At 33.7% G+C, this 23,479-nt stretch overlaps 1 protein-coding gene and 1 pseudogene across 1 annotated transcript; both read right to left on the bottom strand.

Moving 5' to 3' along the window:
* Positions 1-8,094: 8,094 nt before the first annotated feature.
* Positions 8,095-12,984, bottom strand: LOC114411254 (annotated as a pseudogene).
* LOC114406733 lies at positions 11,309-22,876 on the bottom strand. Its single transcript, XM_028369524.1, has 10 exons — positions 22,720-22,876; positions 20,882-21,411; positions 16,387-16,420; positions 16,105-16,295; positions 15,395-15,508; positions 15,176-15,304; positions 14,370-14,613; positions 13,717-13,828; positions 13,492-13,641; positions 11,309-11,418 (listed from the first exon to the last, which is right to left on the bottom strand). Exons 1-6 carry the CDS (start codon positions 22,874-22,876, stop codon positions 15,215-15,217), a joined length of 1,116 nt encoding a protein of 371 aa, XP_028225325.1. The 3' UTR covers positions 11,309-11,418; positions 13,492-13,641; positions 13,717-13,828; positions 14,370-14,613; positions 15,176-15,214.
* Positions 22,877-23,479: the final 603 nt, after the last annotated feature.

Here is a 23,479-nt window from a genome sequence, read left to right as displayed (position 1 = left end):
AAAAATAAGATTATATAAGTTTTTATTCCTTGTCAAATTTCATTCTTTGAGTTTTATTCTCTCAATTTTTTTACCTAACTGTAACCTCTTTGATATATATATATATATATATATATATATATATATATATATATATATATATATATATATATATATATTCTTAAAGAAGAAGACTTATTATAAACATCAACTGGAAAAACAAAAAACACATTGCTTTATTCATTTTGTTTTTGGCCTTCTAATAATGTCTTTGAAAATATAAAAAGGGAATTACTCAAAACTGAAGTAAAGGAAAAATAAGAAATGTAATATTTGATAAAACTAGTCAAATATTTTCTTACTTATTTCTAAAAAATTTAATAGATAAACTTATTATATATTTTATGTTTTTTGAATTTTTATTAGACATAAAATATATAAAACCAAGTGTCCTGATACTTGACAACTTTTTCTAAACACCAAAAAAGTCTTTGAGGGGATGAAATATTTATGTGTATGTTTAGAATGGGGAGTCTAACATCCAAATTTTCGTAAACTAGATTAAAAAGGATTGTTATTTATAAATAAATAGAATTTTAAAAATAATGGTGAGACTTTATAAATAAATAAATAAGGAGATATAATTATTAATTAAAATAATGATTTGAGAGAAAATAAAAAAAGTATTTTATTTATTTGTTTGATAGAGAATAAAATAAAGTTTGTTTTTATAAAATAATAAATAATAAATAAATAAATAGAGTAAATAATAGGTAAAAAATGTCTCTAACTATAAATAGCAGTCAGTTTTGAGACTGACTCCTCAGCCTCACAATTTCGTTTTTTTTTTCTCTTCTCTCAAAACCCTCTCTTTTTCCCGCAGGCCACCTAACCTGTCTCAGAAAAATGACGATCTCGGACTCATTCACCGTTGGATCGTCGTGAAATTTGAGCACCATGTTCGCAACCTAATTTCGAGCACTATTATCATTGGGAATTTCGATATTATGGCTAAGCTAAGAGAAATACCTCTCACATTGTAGCATTTTCCTTTCCTGCAGAAACCCAGAGCTGTCTCGGAAAAACTACGATCCCGGTTTCGTTAACCGTTGGATTTTCATGAAATTTGGATATGTTGTTCGAAATTGAGTTTAGCACGCTTTCACCGTTGGGATTTGCGAGATAATATTTGTGGAGGGAGAAAAATAAATTGAATGATGACAGTACAAGTGGAGGCTTCAATCCCTTCTCTGTCTCTTTAGACGTTTAAGAACTGTATCAGAACAGTTAGAGGAAAAAAAATTGGAGGAATCTCAAGGAACCGCTAGAGATGTTGCTATCGCTGGCTGGCTGAAGACACGTGATCTCGCTTAGGGGTAAGGGATGAGTGATTCACAATTGGATTGGGATTAGTAAGAACATGTGTAGGGATCCTTAGAGATATTAATTTGAATGAGTTTTGTGTAACATCCCAATTTTTGTCTAAATTAAAAAGGATTGTTATTTATAAATAAATTAAGTTTTAGAAAAATGATGAGATTTTATAAATAAATAAATAAGGAGATATAATTATTAATTAAAATAATAATTTGAGAGAAAATAAAAAGGATATTTTATTTATTTGTTTGATAGAAAATAAAATAGAGTTTGTTTTTATAAAATAAATAAATAAATAAATATAGAGCAAATAATAGGCTGAGTACCATAGGCATAAATAGTTATGTTAAGTCAGCTATCTCTTTTTGGCCTCATTTTCGTTTTTTCCCTTCTCTTCTCAAAACCCTTCCTTTTTTTCCGCAGCCCACCAAACCTATCTTAGAAAAACGACGATCTCAGGCTCATTGACCGTTGGATCATCGTGAAATTTGAGCACCATGTTCGAAACCCAATTCCGAGCATTGTTACCGTTGAGAATTTCGATATTATGTCTGAGCTTAGAGAAAAACCCTTCACATTGTAGCCTTTTATTTTCCCGTAGAAATCCAAAACTGTCTCGGTAAAACTACGATCCCGGTTTCGTTAACCATTGAATTTTCATGAAATTTGGATATGTTTTTCAAAATTCAGTTGCGCACACTTACACCGTTGGGATTTTCGAGATAATATTCGTGAAGGGAGAAAAACGAATTGGATGAAGATAGTACAAGTAGAGGTTTCAATCTCTTCTCCGTCTCTCTGACGTTTGGGAATTCTATCGTAGCAGTCGGAGGAATAACTGAAAGAATCTTAGGGAACCGCTAGAGATGTTACTATCACTAGCTGAAGACACGTGAGTTCGCTCAGAGGTAAGGGATGTGTTTATAGTAATTGGGGGTTAGAATGAACATGTGTAGGGATCCTTAGAGAACTAAATTTGGGTTTATTTTGGGATGTTTATTGAATTATAATTTTTCTTTATGATTATGAATACAATATTATTGTGTTCTATGTACCAATTGATGTCCTGATGAGAATTGATTGATAAACTTGAGTGCTCTTGATGTCTTTGTGTTAACCCATGATTTTGATTAATTGATTTTGATACAATTGTGAGGAACTATTTCAGAGGTTTTACATTCCATGTTGTGATAAAATCTTTTGTATAAATTGTTATGTTGAGGTTATGAAATGATGATTCAAACTGTGAGTATGTGATAAATTGAACATGTGACGGATGATGAAATACATGTGTATTGAGATGAGATATGTGTATTGAGTTGTGAACTATGAACTGTGCAATCACACAATTGTAAAACCCTTTAAGGGCGACGAGTATTGTGATGGGATCTACTGTGAGAACCCGACGAGTTAAAATGATTTTGAAAATAATTGAGTAGATGTGCGTATTGCATAGTTCATAGGTAAAGTGTATATGATTCATGAGGTGTGATAACATGTTAAATTGATATTATACCATTATGATTGGGATTAAGTGTATGTGATAAATTGAGTGTGTATATGATTGAGATATATATGTGCATTGAGTTGTGAATTATGAATTGTACAATCACACGATCATAAGTCCCTTCAAGGGCGACGAGTTAATGTTAAGTCCCTTTTAGGGTGACAAGTTGATGCTAAGTCCCTTTTAGGGCGACGAGTTGATGCTAAGTCCCTTTTTGGGCGACGAGTTAATGTTAAGTCCCTCTAAGGGCGACAAGTTAATGATAAAACCCTTAAAGGGCGACGAGTTAAAATTATTTTGAGAATAATTGAGGAGTCGTGTGTTTTGTACAGTTCATAGATAGAGTCTGTGTGCTAAAATGTTTTCTGGGTTGGACCTGAATCAGGAGGGAGAGGCCCTGGCGGACTCTTCGGAGTGTAGGCCTTGGGGGTCACACGGTTTGAGTGTTCCTTTAAGCCTATGTTGATCCCATATGGTTGGAGCATTCTCGCAAAACACTGTGACTCAGACTGGTCTCCCTATGATATTACCTAGTGAGAGTGACTTGACTTACTATTGTGTAGTTTGTCTTGTCATGTACTCTTAGGCGCCCGACGAGGTTTTTCACTAACATGGTACCACATTGCATATAGACTTGAGTCTTAGCATAACTGTTGCATACGCTTGATAATTGTTTATTATGAAATTGATGTGTTATTATGTCTTGATCGGAGTGTGTGATTCCTGTGTATTGTGATTGATGATTGAAAAGTGTGATTGATGAATGACAAAGTGATGAAATAGTGTGAGATATGCTAAGTAAATTGTATTTGGCTACTATATGTTGTGTCGTTTCTCTCTAGCAGTTAGAAATGTGATAACTCACTCCCGGTTTGCTGTTTGTGTTTTGATCCTGTGATGATCTTGAACTTTGTGTTCGGGGGAGCAGATGAATAGGTGGATGACTATGAATAACCTCATGCTAGAGGACACGGGAATACCACGCTCTGATAGGATGTGACATTAGGATATTGGTTCTATATTAATTGTATGAAACTTAGATGACCTTCTTTGAGCTGAAATGACTTTATTATTTATTTGGACAAGTTTGAATATGATGTAGAAGAAAGTAAATGTGAGCCTTTTACCCATTTGAAAGGCTTGCATTTAAAAATGTTTTAAAAATACTTTTAATTAATATTTGAATTTTTATTCCTTTATTAATATATATGAGGGGTAGAGGGTGTCACATTTTGGGGTGTTTTTGCAATTTTCATTTTATCCTTATAATTATTATAGTGAATTATATATGTTTGACAGACCAATTATTGTGAAATTGATATGCTATTGTGTTGAGCGTGAACCCTATAAATCGAGTACTTTTTCTAATTAATATGAATTGATGAAATAAAGTAAGGAGAGATATTGATTTTGTATTTTCTCTTTTTCTTGTTGTTTAGGTTTTTATATATAATTTTAAAAAATTAATATCATAATTGAAATTGACCAAAGTGTTCATATAATTATTTAGAATTTGTGCATTGAAAGCTTACTTTGTAATTTGTGATTCAATATGATGTATGCTAGTTTATATATATATAGAGGTAGTTATTTATATTAATAATTTATGTAAATAATATTGTAGAGTGTTATAGTATGATTCCAAAAATGATTAAGTGTTGGAGTTTGAGAATATTATGGTTAAATTTGATGAACATGTGTATGTTGTATCTTATGAATATCATTGGAAATGTTATGAGATGGTTGATGTGATGTTATGAGATGTTAAAGTGTGGACATGATATTCGATTGTGAATAAGTGGATGTGTTAACACTTGATGTTACATTAATTATATCGTGAGCTATGAATTATACAATAACCCGATCAGTGTTTATGCGCAGTGTTAAAGAGAAAGTGTAGGTTCCTAGTTAGGAACCAATGTTAAATTGTAGCGCAATTGTGTTAAACATGTTTGAAACATGAGTGTGAGGTCGTGGTATTGTATAATTCATGAACAGTGCTTATAAATGAAATATGTGATGAATTATGGAATGATATGTTGCCTTGAGATTATAATATTGTTATTGAGATTAAGTAAAAGTGTAAAGTAGAACAGGTGTTGAATTGTGCAATACGTGAAAACATGTGATGGTGGATTATGATATTATGAGATGTGAAATTGTGAATGAGTTTTGGTTGTGAATAAGTGTGTGATTAACTCTTGATGTGACATTATTTGTGTTGTAAGCTTTAAATTGTACAATAACCCGACTAGTGTTATCTTGAGAAAAGTGTAAATGCGCAGTGTTAAAGAGAAAGTGTAAGTTTCCTATTTAGGAACCAATGTTAAAGAGAAAGTGTAGGTTCCTATTTAGGAACCAGTGTTAAATTGTAGCGCAATATGTTGTACGTGCTTAAGACACGAGTGTGAGGTCGTGGATATTGTATAATTCACTAGCAATGTCTGTGTGCTAAAATGATTTTAGGGGTTGGACCTGAATCAGGAGGGAGAGGCCCTGACGGACTCTTCGGAGTGTAGGCCTTGGGAGTCACCGGGTTTGAGTGCTCCTTTAAGCCTATGATGATCCCATATGATTGGAGCATTCTCGCAAAACATCGTGACCCTGAATGGTCTCCCTATGATCTTACTTAGTGAAAGTGACCTGGCAAACCCATTGTGTGGTGTGTCTTGTTATGTACTCCTAGGCGCCCTAGGGTGATTTTTCACTGGCATGGTACCACATTGCATGTAGATTTGAGTCTTAGCATAATTGTCTCATGCGCTTGCTAATTGTTTATTATGAAATTGAGGTATTATTATGTCTTGATCAGAACGTGTGATTCTTGTGTAATGTGATTGATGATTGAAAAGTGTGATTGATGGATGAAAAGTGAATTTTGAATGACAAAGTGATGAAATAATGTGAGATATGCTAAGTAAATTGTATTTGGCTACTATATGTTGTTTTGTTTCTCTCTAGTAGTTAGGAATGTGATAACTCACTCCCGGTTTGCTGTTTGTGTTTGGATCCTGTGATGATCTTGAATCTTGTGTTCGAGGGAGCAGATAGCTAGGTGAAGTGCTTAAAGGAACCTTGTGCTGAAGGACGTCGGGACACAATGCTCTGATTTAACAAAATATTTTTGTAAATTACATAATGTTAGTCTATTTTATTTTATCTCACTGATTTAACAAAATATTTTTGTAAATTTTGACGGTCTTGTTTCGAGCCGAATATATTTTTAATAAGTTTTAATTGATAATAGTGAAGTGAATTTGAACCTTTTATCTGTGTGAATTTGGTTACCGATATTTTTTATATAGTTTATTTATTGATATGTCGGGATAGAGGGTGCCACAAGGAGGGGACGAGATGGAAAATTGAGTGGAGAGAAATATACTATATTGATATATTAGTATGTATAGTTAACAAAATTTTATAAATTAGGGGGGCGACTGCTCCTATTTGATACAATGTAATTCCGTCCATGCCTATGTACAACTATGTCCTGGTTGTTAGGTTCTTAATTATTTATTCAATGAGTGGCAATTTACATTATCTCTATTAATCTATTTCAGATCATTAATTTGTCTAAACTCAAGCACATCAGTTAGGCCTCAACAGTTGACTCATAATTTTTGGACAAAGCCCTTTTTGTATTAGAGGTCCAATAGGATCATTCAAAGTGTATTATACTATCATTTTGGAATTGCACACTAATGTTTTATAGTGATTCTATTACATTGACAGTTAGTCAGACTTGCAGTAGTTATATGCAGTTTTCTTGTTTGACCTATGCCAGGTCCTGTGCTAGTTTGGTATTGTATTATGATAATTATACATGCCTATATATTATTTTGGGATGTTCATATTTTAGGGGAGATCATGTTAAAATTTTAAAAGAAATCCCTTTGAAATGTAGGTTTTATAAATTAGTATCACATTTATTATTTTAGATGGAATTGGTTATAGTAAAGGCTTATCATACTATAATAGTTGTTTGTGCGCCAGTCGTGATTGGATTTTGGGTCTTTCAAAGGATATATTTGACATTTTCATGATAATCGTAATAATTATAGTTGCAATTGATTTTCAGCATCCATAAGCATGGGTTAAACTTGTGTATAAAATAAAAAGATTTGACTAAATAAAGAATATGTTTGTTTGCCATTAGTTCATATTTGTAAGATTTTCATTATACCATTGGTCGAATTAAAAATCTGCAATGTATTGTAGTAATGCAATCATTATTACCTAATCTACTACAGAAATTACCTGATTTCTTTTCTTCTACCGATACAACTTACTGTAATGAAATAAGAGCATATAATTGATGTATAATTATTAATTAATTTGGTGACTTATTCTGTATTATTTGCTTTCTTTTCAACATCCATTTTCTTTTGTCATAATTAACAAGTACAGCCTCTTTTTCGATTAGCAATTATTAAGTTTTGATAAATTTGTAAATTTGGTTTCTCTGTTTATTTCAAAATTCAATTTTGATTTTTTTATAATTTAATTCAGGAATTTAGTTCCCTAGTTTTTTACAATCCTCTTATTTAGTCCCCAACCCCCGAAATTGGGCGTTGATTATTACTTGCCAACGACCACCACATATTGTGCTTTTATTGGACGTTAATCATCATGTGTTGTGCGTTTATTAGATGTTAATTTCATATACCTAATTAATGTCAACCTCCAATAAAATCACGACATCTGACAGTCAATGTCCAATAAAAATACGTGACGGTCAAGGTAAACAATTAGTACTCAACATTCAATTTCGGAGTTGGATTGAAATAACGGGATTGTAAAAAAAAATGGGGGACTAAATTTATAAATTAAATTATAGGAGGACAAAAATCAAATTCTGAAATAAATAAGGAAACCAAATTTATAATTTTGCCTTAAGTTGTTGGGTACAATAAATAACAATTATTGTTTGATTTCATCATAAATTGATAATTTTTGTGTGAATAACTAAATAGTGGAAACAACGTGAAGCCCATAAGCCCAGTACAGACCTTCGTTGCTTGCTCAAAAACTTTAAAGCCCAATACACTCTATTGCATTTTCCCCTTTGAGAAGGTAAAAAATAAGATTAAAAAAAAATGTAACAAGAGAAAATGTCCTTTGTATTTTTGTCTCGTTGCCTCGGAGCTCCTTCTTTGACCAAAAAAAAGATGAAAACTAGGGAAAATGTCCAACAATGAAAGGAGTTTCTATTAAATATATGATCATTCATAACCTAAAATAGAAATATTTTTATTACTTACATGTTAGATTAAATTTACATAAATTCAATGTAGCTAAGAAGCAATTTTAATTGTTCAATCTCAAAGGCGTCCTGTAAACAAAAAGTGAATGACTAAGCATCATCAAAAAAATTATAATTGTATAACTATGGCAATGAAGGAAACAAGACAATTTCTTGCTCACACTTTTTGCATAAAAAAAATCTGAGGAATTTCTTCATCATTGGGAATTCAAACACACCTAGTATGTTGCCAAATTTCACAAATATCACACGAGACCATCCTCTCACCATCATCTTCTATAGTTCCACAAGTGCAATCCATTATACCATTGTTCATATCACTTTCACATATTTGCTCAATCATGTTTATTCATATGTCACCATGCCAACCCTCAAGGACAACTTTTCCACCCACTTCAATTAGACCAAAAGCCATTGTCTCATTGTTGACACTCAAATTCCCAAATGATTCCACCATAAAACTCCTTAACTCTCAACAAATTTCTCTAAAATCCCTTTCAACTTCTAGCTTCAAGTCATTGATAGTAGCATTTCTTTTCAATGTGATACATTCATGGGGTGGCATAATGGCCTTGTTTAAGTACTAACCACTGCCAACATTGTTTCTCAACCAAATTGTACAATAAATGTTGAGTTTATCATCGGAGCCTAATTCAACTTGGTGAGGAATATCTCCAAAGTAATCTTTAATAAAATACTTAGTGCCAAGAATTATCCTAGCTGCCAATGGTATAGCTGAAAGAAATTCTGACCTCATAATTGGTTTTAATCTATAAGAATGTACTTATACAAATAAAGCATGTCCTTCATTAGTTGAGCCCTTGTGATCTTATACTTGTCCTTCACTTTGTTACTCATAACCAAGCCTTCATTATAAGGGTACACATCAGAAATGTCCTCTAAACAATATTCCAAGACTTTGGTCACAATGTTCAAGCTTCAGCGAACCAAGTAGTTTCCTTCAACATGGTTTCCTAGTGACCTCAACACAAAATCTACCAAACTTGTGTCACTAATGTATGCACGAGCAGCATCTCTAACTTCTTGTCTTGAAACCCATTTAAACTCTGTTCTTTTCAAGGCCTCAACATTAACCCTTGTTGCCATCTCAATCCTTTTAGGGGACCAACGACAATTGGACTCAACTAAGGCATTTGTTTTATAGGAACTAATTCAGGTTTCACGAGGAAGACATGATTTAAGGTCTAACATGTAACAAAATAGGTCACCAAGGGTCACTAGGGATTGATCTGAAAGTGTCTGGTTCCTTGAGAAGATTAGTGGAATGCCATGGCTAGAATTGGCAATGTGGTGTATGATCAAGTATAATGACATGCTTCTTATTGCTTGTATGGCCTTGTGGTACATGGATTGAGTTACACCAAAGCATCCTCGACCAAATTTGTAACCCCAACTGCCAAACCATGACTCATTGTATGCTATTCCATTCATAAGTCTAAGTTTCATTCCTCTCTTATGTGAAATGTCATTCAAACTCACCTTCTTATCATGTAAAGTACAAATTAATTAGTCAAATGCTTTTATTTGATAGAAGAAAGTTATGAGATCTTTGCATGTCACCTTTTTAACACTATTATTTATATTATTTTTTATCCAAAATCTTTTACAGTTCTTATAGTTAGAAACTATAAACATAAGTTTTTTCAGGAAATTCAATAGGTATTATGATATTATAAAAGGTAATAATCATTTTAGACATTTTCTTTTACATTCATACTACACCCTAGTCACTTGGCAAATACACAACTTAGTGTATCACTATTTTCCCTCCATTTTTTCTCTTGAAAGTAAAGGAACAACAAACGTAAAATATGTATAGTAAAATGCAAGTGTGAAATTATGAAATCCGAAAAAAGGTATTAAAGAAGCACCATAACTTTCGCTTTTAGAAATTATCCTTTTCTTTATAATGCGAAGACAAGTTGTACAAAGTGAAAATTATGATCCATCTTCGTAAAATTAGAATTTGGTAGAAGAAGAAAAAGAAAAATGACAAGATTTGACTTAATAAAATCAACACTAAGAGGAAGACATCATCTAGGACAATGAAGCATAGTTAATGAGAAATTCTCTCTCTTGTGAGGAAAACACATATGTATATTAAAATTGTGAAAGACGAGACAGAAAACGTGAAAATGTGAAGAATAAATACAAGAATTATATCAATGAAGTGAATAAGGTTGAAAACCATCAGAATTTTTATTTATTTAAATAAGAAGAAAATTTAAGTAGTTTTAAGCATTTAACACAAGTACATGAGCCACAATAATTAATTAACATGTAAAAAAACAAGTTAAAACCATATACTAAAAAATTAGCTACACTATTATAAAATTATAAAATCTTTTATTTTTCTTTTAAAAAATAAATTTCTTTATTAACTGGTGTAATAAAAGTCAATATTAAATATTTTCGTATTTCTCTGAAATAAATTTTAACTTTAATCGAAAAACAATCAAAACGCTTATTTTATTGTACCTAAATTTTGTGAAAATAAATTAAAGAATATAAATATTTCCAAAAAAAAAGCCAAAAGATGTGAGAAACTATATTAAAAAAATCATAAATTGTTATATTTTGGAGGTTCAAAGATTTCTCCATTCACAAAGAGAAAAAGATGAAAATGAAACATCGTCTAGTGTTTTTCAAACAGGTGTGTTTACAAGGAAAACAAATAGTTTAATTTGCACCTAAATTGTGCTATTTATAGTCTTGTGGTGGATCTCAAAACATACGAACTGGTTTAAAACCAAAATTATATATATATATATATATATATATATATATATATATATATATAAACAATTTTACTTATACCATGAACAAATTTTTCAATAAATACGTATAAAATGAATTAAGTCTCTTTCTTAAAATAAAATTATAAGTTAATTTTTTTTAATAAAAGTTCTTTCATTTAACTTTTTCGTAACCTAATTTTGACTTATGTATGAGTTAATTTCAACATATAAGAAAAAGTTGTTGGAACAGGGTTAACCTTGCTTGCAATCCGTAGCACAAACGGTTCCAAAACTCCATGATCTGGTTCCCAGCTAAACTCGAACCCATTTCCAATCCATTGACACAAAGCAAATGCCCGAATCCATTAGAGTGAAAAACACCATGCATCATAGGACCCTGTAATTCAATTAATTTGGACTTACCATTATTAGTTGTAGTAATTGCATCACAGCTTGTGCAGGTACCCAGTGCCTCCTTTGAGGGCAACACAAAGTGATACTTATTGCAAATGAAATGGTTGCCCCAGCCTGTGCTATATTCAAATCCCATACACAATTGAAGTGAGATGATAAATTAAAGTGAATAAAGCATACGAACTAATTAGTTATATATCATCATGTAACTAACTTTATTCATTGTTTTTAACCATGAATAATAAACACTATTTTGAGAAATGTTAGGTACACATTCTCTTACATACATTTTATTACTTACTCTTTTATTATTTATTATAAAATTTATATATGGAACTCATTTTTTATTTAAAGAAATTTAGTTTTAATGTGATTATTGGTCTTACATGAATTTTAATAAAAATAAATAAATAAATAGATATTTTTACATACTTTCTATTATTAATTATAATTTATTAAAAGTCACAAAATTATATACAATATTCATTAAATAGAAATCGAGACTTGTATCATTGTTTAAATTTCTATAAAATTCAATCAATGGTTAATAGTGTCTTTAAAAGAGTATATCATAGATTGTGTTATCAATAATTCTTTTTTACATATGCCTCATGCTATTAGCTATAATTAAATTCAAAACCAAATATTAACATTACCAACGTATTGACAATGCTTGCAGTGACGATTCAATGCTGCCTCTATTGGCTCTTCAATCACAAACAACAAGATATGTAAAGGTGGGTGGTGATGAACTTCATGTTGAAAAGACCACATTGGCATTTCCATGCTTAAATTACTCCAAATTTGCACATTCACGTTCTCACGAAATGGCCCGTTAAACATAACAGGATATCCAGGTTTACCAAAAATTCTTGAACCTGAAAACCTTCCCACACCTCTTCCTTTTTTTGTTCCCAACTACGTCAACTTTCAACATGACCTATATAGACTTTTATGAAGCTGATGACTAGTGGAGAAATTATAGGGGTGATGTTTTTTAGAATTTCATGCATGTTGTAACGAAGGAAAGTCTTATATATACCTGTTATTACTCTCACTCACACACATAGTGCCTTGAAATTGGACACGGTAATAAAGAGTTACACATACTTGTGTAGCTTCTATTTGCATGATCTGTTTCAAAATTGGGTTTCTTTCAAAATTTATTGCACTAACCTACGAAATGGTTGGTGCTTTGAAGTAAACTATAGGGACCATGCAATTATAGCCTCTTCATTCCCTACAAATTCTATGATCAAATTGGAGTAGTTGATTCCTATCTAGTAGAAAAAGCGATTTCAACGACGGTGGAAAGAGACAAGCAACGTCGGTGTTTGACCGTCTTTGAATCTAATGTCGTTGAAAGTGTCTCACTTTCAAAGACAGTCGAAAGGATACCGTCTTAGAAAATCTTAACTTTCAAAGATGGTGCTGACATCACGACCGTCTTTGAAGGTTGGCTTTCTAAGACGTTGTCGACGTCAGCACCATCTTTGAAGCATGGCTTTCTAAGACGGTCGTGATGTCAGCACCGTCTTAGAAACCTGACTTTCTAAGACGTTCGTGATGTCAACATCGTCTTTGAATCATTACTCTCTACTTTATTGTTGATTATAAGATTGTATTTAATTTTTTTTTCTAATTTTTAAATATATTAATTATTTTTTATATATCTCTCCAAATATTAATAAAAAATAATTAATTGAATAAAGAGATAAAAATAATAGTTTAAAAATAATAATATAAATAACCAAAAAATTTAATATAATTAATTATTTTTTAAAAAAGATATAAATTAGTTAAAAGAATCTAGAGTAACTAGTGACCTTTTAGGAACCAATTTTTCAACTTAAGTTTTCTCTCCACGTTGAGACAGCTAGCATTTGTTGTTTTCAACAATGAAAGGGGCAGCTTTTCTTTTTCTTTTCACTACCTGTTTATTACTTTTTACAACAGTGATATAAATAATTTAATTTGTTTTATTACTTGTGTATTAGATGCATAGAACATAAAATCACGAAATTAGGCAAATTAGAAGAACATAGAAATAAAACTGATTTACGCAAACTTTAGACCTGGTAAAACTAGCATACATCTACTGATTGAAACAGTATATATATAGTCCACAGTTTGTATTTCAAATAAAATATGCTGCATAGTGTAAAATATTTTGATTATTCTGGATTGTATACCTGCAATGTCTGATGAACTAGCTCTATCAATTGTTTGGCTGCTTTGAATACTAGAAACCTCTCTGATAAGAAAAGCAAATCTACCACATGGCTGGATAACTGGGCAGAAGTTTCATCACTCTTCCAAACAGAACCATCCCTTGTATACTCCTATAGAAACATTCTCCATAAATAATTAAAAATCACAATAGCAAAAAGAATAATTTTGCCAGTCTAGAAACTCACTTGAGGAATTGAAAAGTCACATTCTAGAAGCAGATTTCTAGCTTTAGCCAAGATCTCTGTCTTTTTCTTAAATGCAAAGTGAACCTCAACATTTTCAGCAAAATTGCTCAAACTGCACAATGAAAATTAGATATTTAGAAATAACATAGCAGTTAAATGACAATGTTTCCTAATTTATTTAAGAAAATCCCAACTAATAAATTGAGAATGTTGTCCATGAATAAACCAATAACACAGGAAGGCAACTAGGCAAGCAACACCCTCCCCTGCCAAAGGTGCAGGCGGGTGTCTCTGTCACAAAATGGCAAAGCATGAGCAATATAATTGATTTTATGACCTTAACATATCAACTCACCTTACTAACTCATAAGTCTAAAAATATCACCACAGTAGCATAGTTATAGACTATGCTTTTGTCATTCTGTGATTTCATGTGATGCATGACAGACAAATATCCAGAAGTTAGTGGAGTGATTTTTTTTCCTGGGAAACACTGTGATTACAAAGTTATGCATCCTTCCCAAATAGTTATCATTGGCTTGGCTTCACTGGAAGGAAGTGCCAAATAGCAGCCTTAAGATTTGAAAGGATGGAGCTGGATAGACACATTCCATAATAATCTAAAACACAAGAATCAAGTAGTGAGATTCTACCTTCCCCATTGTCATCAGTAGACATCACAATGAAAACATATTTGAAGAGACCAATAATGGTAAATGTCCAGAAGGTAAATGAAAGCACCCCAAAAATTTCTTCATTGTCTTCTTTGAGGCTCAATTTCCCTGAGAATGTGGTCTTGTAAACATAAATAGGGGCACTACTAAGGTCACCATATACTACCCCAAGACTTTGGTAAGCTAGAGTAAGCACAGTTGTGCAAGACGTCCTTTTGAAATTCTAACAAAGAAAGCCAAGCATAAGAACATATGCAATTAAATTTTGCCAAAGCTACATGACAAGTGACAAAGCAAACAAAATTCTACACAAATTCATCATTTCAGTAGTTACTAGTTAGCATTTCACCACCTTCTAAGTATCAAAACAGCATTAATTATTACTCCATTCAATTTATTTTGTGGAGTACAAGTTGAAAAGCCAAACACTATAATTATGACACCTCTTCAATTAAAATCTGTCATTACTTGTGAGTTGTGACCCTATAACTGAATACAAAAATGCTAAGCAAATAAGACTTTTGAAGAGATGAAACAAATGGAGTAGTTCATTAGGACCAAGGAAACAAGAATGTATACTCTCACTGCTGAGAGAGCCTATTGTCTTCACAAAGTATTCTCAAATTTTCATGTCAAATCAAACAAAATCATGAAAGTTATAAAATGCATTTCAAAGTTGAACCAAATACACAATAGATAAGAAGTAGGACACATGACATCAAGAATAAAGAATAAAGAGGAGGCATTTCTCATTCTCAAATACCAGAGAGAAAGAGGGGCATTACCTGTAGGTAGTTACGAAGTAATGAAGAAAAAAAAGCAATTTATAGGCGAGCCAACTCTGCTCCTAGACAGAATCTAGCCCCTCCTCCAAAGGGTGCATAGAATGGACTAGTTCTCCAATTTCTCTTTTCCTACATTCAGAGGATAGGAATTAAGAAAGAAAAGAAATTAAAGTACAAAAAATTGCATATAGTATGCACCAAATTGGTATGTGGACTAACCTCGTTTTCAGGTTCCATCCATCTCCAAGGATTAATATTTAGAGCTCCACTGTATACATTCTCATCTAAATGGACTGCTGAAAGAAATGAAACCACAAAGCAATCATGTTCATCCTGTCCAAGAGAAAAACTAATAAAAAAAATGTTTTTCAGTTTAAATATAAAAATCAGAGCAATCCCCTAAGATAATGTTTTATGTACCAAATAAACATATAGGGAAAAAATTTCAACAGTAGTTGTTATATATACCAGCAGTTGCTTCATGGCTCTAGGACATTGAGTAAGGAAATAGACTGCAAAGAGCATTGTTTTGGTGGTTGTTTCATTTCCCACAAAGAGAAGATTGATAATGAAGTCTGCAACAGCATCATCAGGCAAGCTTTCTTCCCAACAACATTCTACCCAACAAACATTCAAATTACAAACACACTCTTACCTGTGCAACCATAAACAGAAATCACCTCTCAACAAAAGTTCTATCACTTCCCAACAACATTTTATCCAACCAAATAAAGTAATGTTGACATCTACGGTACTTCAGTCCCAAAGCAGTCCAAAAAATTTAAACTTTATTCCAACAAAGACACAACAACATTCAAGCCATGAACTTAACTCAGTTGAATTCCCATTTTACCAATTCAAAACAAGCAACACATTCCAAACACTAACTTTTCAAAAACAACCAATCCAACAAGCACTATAAATTCTACCTTCTCTTGAGATTGAAAAACAGGCTGCTCCACTTCAACCGGAACCACAAACCCATGCACCGGCACATGGAAGGAAACGTAATTGCCCCCAGCAGCCGCCACAGCAACTTCAACCGGAGCCTTCATCTCAGGTGTGGTAGTAAAGTACTCCGAAGACATAATATTGTTCAACTTCTCCCTTAATGCAGCATCTACAAAAAAAAGAAAACACTCAATAACAAGTTAACAAGTAAAAAACAACTCAACACGAAAGAAAAAAAGAGCAATTCAACAGAACCATACAAGTAACATCAGCATCAGGCCTAATGGGTTGCTCCTGTTAGGATAAGAGAAGCTTGGGCTTAGTTCTCTTGTATATATGGGCTTACTTGTACCAAGTAACTGGTTTATCTTTGTAATGTCTATATAAGGCACTTTGCCTAACATGAATGAGAAGAGGAAACACCCTTACACTAACAATTGGTATCAGGAGTCCGCAGAGGGTCCTGAGTGCTAACAACCGCAGTTTGTTACACGCGTGTGATTGTAACCGTTTTCTGTTATCGTCTTCCTGGTTCTTTCGTTTTCTGTTTCGTTTCTTTCTGCAAATCCATGGCGGAATCATCCTTTCTGCAACCCTCTATTCCCAAATTTGATGGTCATTATGATCATTGGTCCATGTTGATGGAAAATCTCCTTCGTTCTAAGGAGTATTGGAGCATTATTGAAGATGGAATCGTGGTAGCTCCTGCCAATTCCACTGCCGAGCAAAGTAAAGCAGCTGATGATAGCAAACTCAAAGATCTTAAAGCCAAGAACTATCTTTTCCAAGCCATTGATCGCACAATCTTGGAGACTATCTTGAACAAAGAAACTGCTCGTGATATTTGGACTTCAATGCGCCAGAAATTTCAAGGCTCCACCAAGGTAAAACGTGCTCAACTTCAAGCTTTGAGAAGAGAATTTGAAATTCTTTCTATGAAAGATAATGAGACTGTTAATGAGTATTTTTCAAGAACTTTAGCAATTGCAAATAAGATGACTACGCATGGTGAGTCAATGGGTCAAACTAAGGTGGTAGAGAAGGTTCTTAGGTCCATGACATCAAAATTCAATTATGTTGTATGTTCAATTGAAGAGTCTAATGATGTCACTGCTCTCACCATCGATGAATTGCAAAGTAGCCTCTTAGTGCATGAACAAAGAATGCAGTATACTCTTGAGAAAGATGAAGAACAGGCCTTGAAAGTCTCTTCTGCAGGAAGGGGTGGTAATCGAGGAAGAGGGAGGAATGGTGGTAGAGGAAGGGGTAGGGGAAGACAGAGTAAAGAACTTGTTGAATGCTATAGATGTCACAAGCTTGGGCATTATCAAAATGAATGTCCAACTTGGGAAGAAGGAGCCAATTATGCTGAATTCAATGAGAAAGAAGAGGTGTTGCTTATGGCACAAGAAAGCTCGAAAGAAGAGGTGTATGATGAGTCAAATGTGGAAATGTGGTTTCTTGACTCTGGGTGCAGTAACCATATGGTTGGAAGAAAAGATTGGTTATTCAATTTTGATGATAGTTTTAGAGATTTTGTAAAATTGGGTGATAACTCCAAGATGCCTGTCATGGGAAAGGGAAATCTGAAGCTGTATATTGGTGGATTAGTTCAGGTGGTAACTGAGGTTTACTACCTTCCAGGATTGATGAACAACTTGCTCAGCATTGGTCAGCTTCAGCAAAAGAATCTCACCATTGTCTTCTCCAATGATTTGTGCAAAGTCTATCATGAGAATAGAGGCTTAATAATGTCAACTCAAATGTCTGTCAACAGAATGTACATCATACATGCATCTGTCCTAACTCCCATGTGCATGAAAGTCGCAAATATGAGTCAATCTCAATTGTGGCATCATAGATATGGACACTTGAATTACAAAGGATTGCGTGTACTGGCTAAAAAGGAGATGGTCAAGGGGTTGCCTGAAATAGAAGAAACAGAAGAAATATGTGAAGATTGCATCATTGGCAAACAGCACAGAGATTCTATACCAAAAACTGTGAATTGGAGGGCAAATGAGAAGCTACAACTGGTTCATTCTGACATTTGTGGACCAATCAACCCTACATCAAATGGAGGCAGCAGGTATTTCATGACATTAACTGATGACTTTAGTAGGAAAACTTGGACTTATGTGTTAACAAAAAAAACAAATGCTCTAGCTATTTTCAAACAATTCAAGGCTGTTGCTGAAAAAGAGACCAACTGTCAAATTAAGTGTTTAAGAACTGATAGAGGTGGTGAGTTCACTTCAACTGCATTTAATGATTTCTGCAGTAAAAATGGGATCAAGAGACAGTTGACTGCAGCATATACTCCACAGCAGAATGGAGTATCTGAGAGGAAAAACAGAACAATTATGAACATGGTTAGGAGCATGCTTGCAGGGATGAAAGTTCCTAAGAGGTTCTGGCCAGAAGCAGTGTTATGGGCTACATATGTATTAAACAGAAGTCCAACAATGTCTGTCAAAGATATCACTCCTGAAGAGGCATGGAGCAATGTGAAGCCTTCTGTTCATCATTTCAAAGTGTTTGGATGTTTAGCTTATGCTCATGTTACTGATACTCAAAGAAAGAAATTAGATCCCAAGAGTATCAAGTGTGTGAACTTGGGAATCAGTGAGGAGTCAAAGGCCTACAAGCTCTATGATCCTGTTGCTAAGAAGATCATAGTGAGCAGGGATGTAATATTTGATGAAACAAAGGGTTGGGAATGGGATGGCAAATCTCAAAAATTGCAAAGTATTGATGTAGAAGAGAGTGTAGATCCATCTGTAGCAGAAGATGTAAATGCACATGGTGACTCAAGTGATAATGAATCTCCACTGCAGCATGCTAGTGAAACTGAAAGTGAAGAGCATGATGCTGAACCAGTAGTTACTCCTAGAAGCAGAAGACCACCAGCTTGGGTCAGAGATTTTGTGACAGACATTGAAAATGTAGAAGATGCAGAATTGCATAACCTTGCTGTGTTTAGCAGTAATCATGATCCAACCACCTATGAAGAAGCTGCTAAGTTTGAAATATGGAGAAAAGCTATGGATCAAGAGATTGAATCCATAGAAAGAAATGATACCTGGGAATTGACTGATCTACCAAAGGGAAGCAAGAAAATAGGGGTGAAATGGATCTATAAAACCAAATACAATGAAGATGGTAAGGTAGAGAAGTATAAAGCCAGATTAGTTGCAAAGGGGTATAGTCAACAGCATGGAATTGATTATAATGAGGTTTTTGCACCAGTTGCTAGATGGGATACAATCAGAACTATACTTGCTTTGGCTGCAAGCAATGGCTGGAATGTGTATCAACTTGATGTGAAAAGTGCTTTTCTACATGGTGAGCTAGTGGAAAATGTGTATGTAGAACAACCTCTTGGCTATCAAAAGCAAGGAAAGAACAGTGTGTATAAGCTGAAGAAGGCTTTGTATGGTTTGAAACAAGCTCCTAGAGCTTGGTATAGCAAGATTGAGTCATATTTTGTGCAGGAAGGATTCACAAAATGCCCCTATGAACACACACTGTTTGTTAAGCAAGACAATAAAGGGAAGGTTCTGATTATAAGTCTGTATGTGGATGACTTAATATACACTGGGAATGATGAGGGAATGTTCTGTGAATTCAGAAAATCTATGAGGAGCAACTTTGCAATGACTGATCTGGGAAGGATGAGATATTTCTTGGGAGTAGAAGTCAAGCAAGTGGATGATGGCATTCTAATCTGTCAACACAAATATGCTCAAGACATATTGGCAAGATTTGGCATGGAGAATTGTAATGCAGTGTGCAATCCTATGGTACCAGGCAACAAGTTAACCAAAGATGAAGGAGGAAAATCAGTAGATGCTACTAAATATAGACAAATGATTGGAAGCCTCATGTATCTTTTGGCCACAAGACCTGATCTTACTTTTTCTGTTTGTCTCATTGCAAGATACATGGATAGACCCACTGAACTTCACTTAGCTGCAGCAAAAAGAGTTTTGAGGTATTTGAAGGGCACTATGGAGTTTGGAGTGTGGTACAAGAAACAGAATGGAAGAGTAAATTTGCAAGGGTGGACTGACTCGGATTATGCAGGTGATTTAGATGACAGAAAATCCACTTCTGGATATGTTTTCACCTTTGGATCTGGACCAATCTCTTGGTCATCTAAGAAGCAGGCCATTGTGACCTTATCCACCACTGAGGCAGAATTTGTAGCAGCAGCATCGTGTGCTTGTCAAGCTGTTTGGCTCAAAAGAATCCTTGATCAACTTGGCAAACCTCAAGACAGTGGAGTTGTGATCTGGTGTGATAATAGTTCTTCAGTCAAGTTGTCTAAAAACCCAGTCATGCATGGGAGATGCAAGCATATCGATGTAAGGTTTCACTTCTTAAGAGATCTTGCAAAAGAAGGAGTTGTAAAACTGAAGCATTGCAGCACTCAAGAGCAACTGGCTGACATAATGACCAAAGCCTTGAAACTTGACAGTTTTTGCAAACTAAGGGAGGAGTTGAGCATGTGTGATGTTAAAGATGTATAGCTTGTTTTTTTGTTGTTTTGATTGTTTGTTACACTGAATTCCTTTGTATGTTTGTAAAATTCAGTGTAAGGGAGGATTTGTTAGGATAAGAGAAGCTTGGGCTTAGTTCTCTTGTATATATGGGCTTACTTGTACCAAGTAACTGGTTTATCTTTGTAATGTCTATATAAGGCACTTTGCCTAACATGAATGAGAAGAGGAAACACCCTTACACTAACAGCTCCGACTTAGCAAGCCACAGCTTGGCGTGCTCCACGCAGCGGTGTAGCACGTTCTTGTGTGAAAAGCTTGAATCCACGGGCCACAAAACGAGCAACCCTCTCAGTGCAGAGATCGAATCCAAGTCCTTCTCGCCGAGCAGATCGGTGGCGTCGTCGGTGACGTAGTCGTAGGTCAAGCAACAACCACGCTCATGCGTTCTGGTAAGCATTGTGGACACAAAGTCACTCTTCACATCGAAAAGTGAACCAAAATACAGAAAATTAAGCAGGTCCTCCACAACGACATCGTTCCTCGAGTTCGAGTTCGGCTCAATCGAGCCGGAGCTCTCAGCTAGGGTTTCGTTTTCGGTCTCGGTCTCATGGTGAGGGTTTTGAGAAGATGTGTCGTTGATTTGGAGCTCTTCGGAGAGAGCGGTGGCGAGAGGTTGCCGGAGCTTATCGAGCTCATCGATGAGGGCGAGGATGGAGGGTTTGGAGCGTAGAACCTCTTCCTGCTCCTTGTTCACGTTAAGTGAGGCTTTTGGGCTCCCTCATCTCCCGTAGCGCCGCGATGAAGCAACTGAGGCGACAACGAATGCGAGAATGAGAGAGAGAGCGGCATGTACACTGCCCGATAAAGAGAGAAAGAGAAAGTGATAAATTATATTAATTAAAAATACTAAGCATTTAAGATGGGGTTTCCAAAAACCGTCCTTGTTTTGAAGCATTCCAAGGCAGTTTTCAAAAACCGTTTTTAAAATATTAACAATATTTACAAATTTGCCACTGTGATATAAACAAAAACGATTTTTTATAACCGACTTAAATACCCTGTCGTAAATAAAGGTATTTTTAGGCAAATGCAACACTTCTTGTCTAACTACCGTAAGGCACTTTTATATATATATATATATACTTTGATAATAGGATTATTGTAAAAGTGATAATTACACTGTTTCCCTATGCAACATGTATCTTGTTATTTCTTTAATTACTTAGCAAATACTTTTTTAAGAATAAATTGTAAAATAAAGAAAAACACAAGAAAGAAAAAAAAAACCTTTTTATGACATTTGAAAAAGATAGGTACACAAGATTTATAATCAAACAAAGAAGAAATTTTAAGGTAGACTAAGATTTTGATTGGAAATTTTTTTCAATAAATATTTATAGTAAAAAAAATAAGAAAGTAAAATAAATTAAGCTTCTCTCATAAGTTGCAGTTAAGTTATGCATAAATTAAAAATCAAAATTTTGCTAAAACAAATAAAGGAGAGTTTCTATAAAAACTAAAAATTAATAAGTTAATTATCAGTGTTTCTTTAGTTGCTGATGTTTGTTTATGAATCAATTGAAAAAACAATTATTAGGCACATAAATGTTGTTTAAATAGTTGTTGAACATGAAAAAAAAATTCAACCACAACATAATATTTTTTTTAAATGCTACCGTCCAATTAGTTAACTTTTCACGCAATTCATGTGTATTTAGGTTCATAACAAATACCTCAGCAAAGACAAAACTTAAACATGCATGCAAAAAATTTAAGTTTTTTTTAAAAAAAATAGAGCACGTTTTTCATAAATTAAAAACACGACTATACAAGTTCATCACGTATCATAACAATAATCTCATAAGCAAATTTGAGTTTCCTTAATTTGCGCAACAGGACAAGGACTTCATTTAAAGATTAACCAAAAGTTACATTCAACTCAATTAGACCTTTACTACTAAATTCTGGAAAGATGAAAAATATTTTTCTCATATCATCGTTACATTTAAGCTCCATACACTTATTTCACATAACCATCACCTACATAAACAGGTTGGTGGTAAAAAAGGTCAAGTAAAATTTTGTTACCTTGGATGGCATCCATAATTATTTTCCTTAAAGCATCAAGCGATATATTCTCGCTTATTCTAATGACTTGAGAACCATTAGGATATTCAAACAATATCCTTTCAGATGATGAAATCATGTCACCACCGTAATACACAATAGTAGGTACACTCTCCATGTTTTCAGTAATATGGTAAATATCAAGGCAAGAAAAGCAATTAGAACTCTAGGAAGAGTGGTAACCAGGCTTTTGATCCAAGCAATAACAATTGGAACTTTAACAAATCATCTTGGAGTGCTGGGAATGAAAACAAGAATTCTAACTAGAGTTCTGCGGATCTTGGAAATAAGATTCTAATTGGGATAAGAAAACTAATTGGAATCCTGGATCTAGTGATGCTAATAAAAAAAAACCACTTGGAGAAGCAATAGTAGTTGGAACACAGCAAATGCCTCAAGCGATGATGGTGTAAATGAAGGTTCAAATGAGAGTAGGTGGTGGGAACGGGAGAGGTGGTTACTAGGATAGAGGTGGCTTTAGAGGTAGAGGAGAACACGATGGATTTGGTTTGACAATATAGATGGTTTAAACTGTGTCTATATTTAATATGATTGGTATGCATATAAAAAAAAACAATGTTTGATCAATACGTCTCAGAAAAAAAAAGTAGTGTTCAGTCAACACGTCTTAGAAAAATAGTGTTCAATCAATAAATGCAGTTTCGCAAAGTTCAATCAATAAAAAATATTGTTTTTTACTCAATTTTTTAAAAAATAGTTC

The sequence above is a fragment of the Glycine soja genome, chromosome 1 (genome assembly GCF_004193775.1).
Source record: "Glycine soja cultivar W05 chromosome 1, ASM419377v2, whole genome shotgun sequence".
Taxonomy (NCBI): Eukaryota; Viridiplantae; Streptophyta; class Magnoliopsida; order Fabales; family Fabaceae; genus Glycine; species Glycine soja.
The sequence above is the reverse complement of the archived record's forward strand: the minus strand, read 5'-3'. Positions and strand labels throughout refer to the sequence as shown.

What these genes read in the sequence shown, in the direction of transcription:
- LOC114406733 (XM_028369524.1), bottom strand. Translation starts at nt 22,876, where the DNA reads ATGGAGAGTGTACCTACTATTGTGTATTACGGTGGTGACATGATTTCA. An exon ending in AGCTGTGGCTTGCTAAGTCG is followed by an intron (nt 16,421 to 20,881) that starts GAGCTGTTAGTG and finishes TTATCCTAACAG; the next exon opens with GAGCAACCCATTAGGCCTGA. An exon ending in GGATGGAACCTGAAAACGAG is followed by an intron (nt 15,305 to 15,394) that starts GTTAGTCCACAT and finishes CTCTGAATGTAG; the next exon opens with GAAAAGAGAAATTGGAGAAC.